Source organism: Euleptes europaea, chromosome 12 (genome assembly GCF_029931775.1).
Source record: "Euleptes europaea isolate rEulEur1 chromosome 12, rEulEur1.hap1, whole genome shotgun sequence".
Lineage (NCBI taxonomy): Eukaryota > Metazoa > Chordata > Lepidosauria > Squamata > Sphaerodactylidae > Euleptes > Euleptes europaea.
The window spans coordinates 25,803,082-25,810,792 of record NC_079323.1 but is presented as its reverse complement, the minus strand read 5'-3'; the positions used below and the strand labels follow the sequence as shown (position 1 = coordinate 25,810,792).

Genomic DNA, 7,711 nt, shown 5'->3' with positions numbered 1-7,711 from the left:
GCCCTAAGCTATTGAAGGTAATGGGGCCCTTTATATGTCCAGCTGTCCTTTGTCAACAACAAATTGTCGCTGTTTTTTGTGCTGAATATATGCTATATGGTAATTTATGGACCTAATAGGTATCTAAAGCACATAACAAAATATGTATTTTATCAAAGTAATTGTTGAACTGAAATACGATTAAAAAGTATATTAACAGTGAAATAATTATTAAGCTCTAACTTGTAGAGTTATGTATGTAGGTTTTATTTTATTTGTTTTTTATCTTATATTTTGGAAATGTACATCCAGGTTTTTTTTCCCTTTAAATTTTTTTGGGCCCCCCAAGAGAGTGGGGCCCTAAGCTATAGCTTGTTTAGCTTATACCTAAATCTGGCACTGGTGGTGGACTCTGAAATGGAGAACCGGGTTGGTTTCCCCAATCCTCAACATGATCAGCGGAGGCCGATCTTGGGAATTGGATTTGTTTCCCCACTCCTCCACAAGAAGCCAGTTGAATAACCTTGGGCTAGTCACAGCTCTCTCAGCCTCACCAACCTCACAGGGTATCTTTTGTGGGTTAGGGAAGGGGATTGTCAGCCAGTTCGATCCTTCCTTAAGCGGTCGAGAAAGTCGGCCTATAAAAACCAATGATAGGGTTATTTGCCAATATAGTTTTGCTCTGCAAGAATTGTAATAGCTAAAGTTTGGAAGCAAGTGAATAAACCTTCAATTCGTGGCTGCAGAGAGAAATTATGGATGTATATGAGGATGGCCAAATTAACAGAATTCCTACATGAAAATGATATGGAAGAATTCAAAAAAACTTGGGCAAAGGCCATCACATATTGGGATAAACTGGCAAAAATGGATTTCACTGTTTTAGTTAGTGAGTTATAGAAACAAGTTTATTAACTTTTCTATTATTACTACCAATAACTTTTAAAACCGTTTAGGCGCTTCTGCGGAAGTCAGGTGACGGGTCACTTTTTAAGGTGGGTGGAGGGTCAAAAGAGTGTTTTTGCTTTGTTGAATTGTGTTGAATTTCATAACTTTGTATAATTATACCCGAAACTCTTGTATTTTCTATTTATGTTTTTGTTTTGTTTTGTTATTACTGTATTGGTTTGGTTTCGTATTATAAAAAAATTAAAAAAAAATCCCATCAAGGGGAAAAAAACCCAACTCTCCTTCCCAGTCGCCTGTCCCATGGTCCGCACACATGTACCTGGACGCCCCCCCCCCCTCCCCAACAAAGCCAAAGGAAGCTCGAGCGTCTCCCCGCAGAGCCCCCAGCGCGGCAATGACCGGCGGGGAGTCCCGGCGGCGACCCCCCTCTGGGGGGTGGGGGGCTGGAGGCGGGTCCCGGCAGGGGGCTGGGCAGGAGGGGAGGGCCAGGCGAGCCGCGCCTGCAGGGAGCCGTCCGCTCTCTCCCCGGCCCGTGCGGCCGAGCGCCTCCGGGAGGCGGACGCAGCCCGAGCCGCCGCCGCTGCCCAGCCCGCGAGCCCGGCGCCGGCGGCATGCCCAGCGGACGCCGCCGCCGCCGCCAGGATGAGTGGCCAGCGGCGCTCGGCCAAGCCCCGGCTCCGGCGCTCCTTCAGCGAGCAGCTGCGCGACTCCACGGCCAAAGCCTGGGATCTGCTCTGGAAGGGCGTCCGCGAGAGGCGGCTCGCAGGTCAGTCGCGGGCTGGCGGGGCGCCTCCTGGCCCCGGCTCGCCGAGAAGGTCGCCCGGGCTCCTGGGCAGCCGGCCGGCGCCGCGGGCCAGAACCGGGCTCCGGCCGCGCCGCACTTTCAATTTCCCGCTCCTGGCAAGCGGCCCGCACGGAAGCCCTGGGGGTCTTCAGGGTCGCCTGGCGTCTTGGGGAAGCCGGGCTTGACCCCCAGCTTCGGGGGGGGGGCAGGCACCTAGGCTCCTGCGGGGATTCTTTGACCTTGAGCGGATGATGGGAGGGGGGGCACCTTGGCCATCTTCTGGGCATGGAGTAGGAGTCGGTGGGGAGGTGGAGGTAGTTGTGAATTTCCTGCATTGTGCAGGGGGTTGGACTAGATGACCCTGGTGGTCCCTTCCAACTCTATTTGCACTTTCAATGCACTTTGAAGGTGGATTTTACTGGCGTCTTGGGGAGCCGGGCTTGACCCCCTGCTTCGGGGTGGGGGGCAGGCACCTAGGCTCCTGCCGGTAGGATGTGGGGATTCTTTGACCTTGAGCGGGTGATGGGAGGGAGGGCACCTTGGCCAGCTTCTGCGCATGGAGTTGGAGTCGGTGGGGGGGTGGAGGTAGTTGTGAATTTCCTGCATTGTGCAGGGGGTTGGACTAGATGACCCTGGTGGTCCCTTCCAACTCTATTTGGACTTTCAATGCACTTTGAAGGTGGATTTTACTGGCATCTTGGGGAGCCGGGCTTGACCCCCTGCTTCGGGGTGGGGGGCAGGCACCTAGGCTCCTGCCGGTAGGATGTGGGGATTCTTTGACCTTGAGCGGGTGATGGGAGGGAGGGCACCTTGGCCAGCTTCTGCGCATGGAGTAGGAGTCGGTGGGGGGGTGGAGGTAGTTGTGAATTTCCTGCATTGTGCAGGGGGCTGGACTAGATGACCCTGGTGGTACCTTCCAACTCTATTTGCACTTTCGCACAGCCCAAATAATGCACTTTCAATGCACTTTGAAGGTGGATTTTACTGTGCGAACTGGCAAAATTCACTTGCAAACGATTGTTAAGGTGCACTGAAAGTGGATTGAAAGAGCTTTATTTGGGCTGTGTGAAAGTGCCCATATGATTCTATGAAAGCCATTGGCAGGGCAGGCTGGCCCCCATACCTTAGGGCGACACAGCCTGCCTCAAGCAATAGAAGGGGGGACAGTATTAAACCCAAAGCGTGTCAAAGGTTTACTCAGTCACTGTATTTGCTTTGCCAGGAGAAGCTAGTTTGAATTGTGTGCTTTGAGCGCCCAACGTTTCTTGGGCCCTCTCTGGCCTTTGAGCTGCACCATTCAGGTTTAAAAGGGACTTTGCAAGGGTGATTGAGGACCTTGTCCATGGAGAGGGCTGGGCACTGGAGGCCAGGAGCCGCATGCAGGAAAGCAGATGGGCCCTGGATTCACTAAGTCATCCTGTGTGTCTGATTGGGATAAAAGGGCCCTTGCTCTGAGTCGGACATCGTCTTTTCCCCAGAGCCCTTTTTGTGAAACTGTGCATTAACGGTCGCCTGCACTACTAGGGCTGTTGGCCATGCATAACTACAGTTCATAAGCATCCTACGGCTATTTCTGCATTCCCAGTTTACACAGTTGTATATTGTGTTGGGATTAATGGATGTTGCACAGTCAGTGAGTCACTGGGCCATTTCCACACAGCTTATTTGCCCTGGGTCCAACGCTGTTGGGAAGCAGGTTTTTGCCTGCTACCCTGCAGCATCCTGATGCATTTGTGCATCTCCCAGGGCTTGCCCAGTTTTCCCCTGATTGTTCTCAAACCTGTGTTGCTGTGAAGTTTGGGGGAAGATCGCCCTAAAGCCTAGATGGCTGCCATGAGGATGGGAAAGTTTGGATTTCCCCACTCATGTGGCAGCCATTTTTCCTGATTGTTCCCCTGGGCAGGCGTTTCCTCTTCCTGTGACCAGGGTTGTTTTTTCTTTAATTGGTAATAGAATATTGTTATATTGTGTACCAGGTTCATTGAATCCCCAGTTTCCATTTTCGTTTTTAAAAGGTAAGTCTCTGACCCCTTTTGTTATAGTGTTATATGGGGAAAATCTTACCTCCCCAATAAAAGAGACTAGAGACTTACTTTGTTAAAAAAGAAGAAAACTGGGAATTCAGAGAACCAGATACACAGATTGTGATGACATTAGATTGCTATAGCTCAACTGGCAACTTCTTTTAAGACCCTCTGGCAACCCGTGGGGGTTGGAATATGGCCGCTGCTGGGGACTGGGGCAGGGAAACTGTGGGGAAACCTGTCATGTGTAAGCCTCATTGCCACTGCACTGTATCTGCAGCCAATGCGAGGAAACCAGGAGGGTTTTATGCTACTATATATTGTAAACCTGGAGGCCTTGTGTGACTTGATATGACGGCACTTTACACACACACACATATGTGAGAGTGTACAGTAGGAGCTTCCAAAGTTTTGGTTCCCAACCCCTTGTTTCCTCCCACCCCGTTCAAACTTAAGGTTCTGTGTGAGTCCCATATCTACTCCCATGGGGACAGAAACCTACCATGCTCTTTGCAGTGCTCTCTAACTGGCCAACAAAGGTTTAAAACAAAATCCTCCATCATCCCACGGTTTCTTAGCTCATAATCTCCACTATGGTGATCCAGCTAAATACCCTAACCTAGATCGATGTACATTTAGGATAGTAAATGCCCCAGTTATGCATGCACACTCACACATGGCAGATGTAGTGTACCGTGGAACGTGCTTGCTTATGAGTGCTCTCTGTGTGGCCATACTAGTGAGTTGTACATTCCTATAAGACTCTCTCTATATCTGTGAAATGTGCAGCTGGTCTCTTTGTGTGTGTGTTTTTCTAAGCTATTTTTAAACGCATTGCTTCAGCTCACAATCATGTGTCCCCTGAGCAGGTTTCTGTCTGACCTTCCATCTGAAGTGCTTTTTCCTAGCTCCTCAAAATGTTGTGAGCTTCTGTCTTTGCCAGCTCCTCAATTATTGATCTCCATTTCATTTCAAATTAGTGGACCATGAAGCAGAAGAGGCAGTTCCGGATAAGCAGCTCCAGCTACGGAAGGGGGAAGGTTAGATCTAGAGTACTGCACCTTGACAAATGGAGCACTGGCTATAGAGCGCGTAGTGTTTACTCCTTGTACTACCTGGGCCTCCCCATTTCAAGGATCCTACCTGCTTATTGTAAATTCTTAAAAAGGTAAAGGTCCCCTGTGCAAGCACTGGATCATTCCTGACCCATGGGGTGATGTCACATCCCAACGTTTCCAAGGCAGACTTTGGTTGCTGGGTGGTTTGCCAGTGCCTTCCCCAGTCATCTTCCCTTTACCCCCAGCAAGCTGGGTACTCATTTCACCGACCTTGGAAGGCTGAGTCAACCTTGAGCTGGCTACTTGAAACCGACTTCCATTGAGATCGAACTCAGGTCGCGAGCAGAGCTTTTGACTGCAGTACTGCAACTTAACACTCTGCGCCATGGGGCTCCTTACTTGTAAATTCTTAACTGTCCCCAAATATAGAATACTTTTCTCCAAGGCTAACTACCACCGGGGGAGTTAGCAGGTGGGTTTTCAGGGATCCCCTTTCCTGAACAATTTTACAATTGCAAATCAGGGAATTTGAACACTGTTTGGCATTTTTATTGTATTTTATTGTAAAAAGTATGATCTCGCCGGAGATAAGTGGATCACACATGAGCAGTGGACTCTAAACTGGTGACCTGGGTTGGTTTCCCCACTTCTCCACATGAAGCCTGCTGGGTGACCTTGGGCCAGTCACAGTTCTCTCTGAACTCTCTCAGCCTCACCTACTTCACAAGGTGTCTGTTGTGAGGAGAGGAAGGAAAGGAGATTGTAAGCTGGTTTGATTCTCCTTAAAAGGTAAAGAAAATCAGCATTTAAAAACAAACTCTTCTTCTTTTGCCATTTCTCAACTTTTCCTCTTCCATTGCAGGGCAGGACTGGGGACACGCTGGTCACCAGGGCCCTTTCCATGGCTGTTTTTCCTTCACAGTCTGCCTCTTTTCCCAGCTTATCATTTCCCTGCACAACATCTCTCTTTCTATAGTATGAATTTTCAGAAACCAGGGGTGGGTGCAGTATCAGAATTTCAGGGCCAGAGTAAACAATATCGGCCTTTTGGGCTCTTGAAAACAGTGTGTTGGGGAGACAACAGCCTCTCACCCCCGGCATAGAGTTGCCAACCTCCAGGTACTAGCTGGAGATCTCCTGCTATTACAACTGATCTCCAGCCGATAGAGATCAGTTCACCTGGAGAAAATGGCTGCTTTGGCAGTTGGACTCTATGGCATTGAAGTCCCTCCCCAAACCCCGCCCTCCTCAGGCTCTGCCCCAGAAACCTCCTGCTGGTGGCAAAGAGGGACCTGGCAACCCTACCTCGGCACCACTGTGCCTAGCACAGTTGGGCCCTGAAAGTGATTTTAAAAGTTAAAGAACAGGATCTACAATGGTGCTCCATCTCTGTTGGCAGGCTTGGGGAGACTGTATCATCTAGTGCAAGCATACGGCCCTTCTTGTCCCCATTTTTTTTTTTTAAAAGGGCTTTTCCTGGGCTTTTCCTGACACATGAGAAATGGCTAGCTAGAGGGCAGGATCCTGCACTGTTTGATTAAGTCATCAAGCTAAGGAAAGGCTGCTGGCCAAGGTGTGTTTGTCTTCAGTTGTGCCTGTTGTGATCAAATGCTCTTGAAAGAGGTTTGGTGATGTCCTGGTTCCCTAGTGCTCAATAGAAGGATGTATCATAGATAAAAGATTCAGTTTCTTTCCACTGATGTATCAAGAATGAAAGTTTTTCAACTATTGTTGGGACTTATAGGAAGCTGCAAGAAAAATCATGAATGTCTCCATGTTTGTCCATCTTACACTCTAGCTCAGGGGTGGGCAGATGGTCGCTCAGGAGTGGCCAGTCACTCTCCAAGCAATTCAAAGTAACTCTCCGCCCTTCTGGATGGGAAATCCAGTAGCCTTTCTCATCCACTTCTCCTCCTTCCTACGTGCACACATACATCCTTGCTCTGGATGGGAAAAGAGCAAGCTATTGACTCCTTCCCTTCCATCAAAGCTGCTGTTTGCTTCTTCCAGGGAAACATAAAGCTGTACAGCTGAAGGGCAAATTAACATTTGGGTAGGGGTGGTGGTAGTTTGCTTTGGGAAAACAGCAGAGGAAAGATCCCCCCATCTGAGCACTGCAGAACAGCTCTGAAATGCTGTAATTTTTGGCCAAGCTGCCATTCTGTGACTGGCTGCACCCACTGAGCAACAGTTTTGTGACTGGTAGCTCTCAAGCTCTCTCTCTCAAAAAAAGTTCCCTAAGATATAAACTCTGCTCTGGTGCATATCTTGACTGGCCCAGGGGGTACAATTATCAAAATACATTATGCTCTGCCACACATGCCTAGCGTTAAAACACACAGGGTGAAAACACATGGCCGCTTTAGCCTCCTTTATTCCCTTTTTCAGCCAGGATTCAGCCAGGATCGAACTCACATTCGGCGAAACGCATGCGTTCGATCCTGGCTGAATCCTGGCTGAAACAGGGAATAAAGGAAGCTAAAGCGACAGTGCGTTTTCGCCCTTAGTGTGAATGTGTGTAGGGTCATAGAAAATGTATCAGTGGAGCAAAGTGTATCTTTATATGTTTTATAAGCTTTATAAGCCTGTAGCTTGAAGTCAGTGGGCTCAGAAGGATGGAACTTTGTATAGGATTTGCGCTTCAGGTCTTGGAGTTTAACACATCCTATTCATATCATGCATACATCCTTCTTTTTACCTCCTAGCAACCAAGTGAGCTTCCAGGATGTTTATCTTTGTGGCATTGTGGATAGGCAGGGTCCCATTCTGCACCATAACCATTGAAAGAAGAAATCAGTTGTGACAATATGGGTACTCCCCATGAAAGAGTTGCTACTCCGCAGAGAGATGTTATTCTAGCATGGGAAACAACCTAAACAACCACCTATCTTGTATAGGGTGCAGCCATGTACAAGTGCCAGCCATACTGTAAAGGTATCCTACGAACAGTAGAGGTT

General features: G+C 48.8%; 1 protein-coding gene across 1 annotated transcript in view; it reads left to right on the top strand.

Moving 5' to 3' along the window:
- The first annotated feature begins 1,530 nt into the window (after window positions 1–1,530).
- STARD13 (StAR related lipid transfer domain containing 13) overlaps window positions 1,531–7,711 on the top strand; it is a 155,159-nt gene continuing 148,978 nt past the window's right edge. Inside the window, exon 1 of the mRNA XM_056858396.1 lies at window positions 1,531–1,654. Coding sequence (XP_056714374.1) covers window positions 1,531–1,654 — 124 coding nt within the window. The remainder of the gene's footprint in view (window positions 1,655–7,711) is intronic.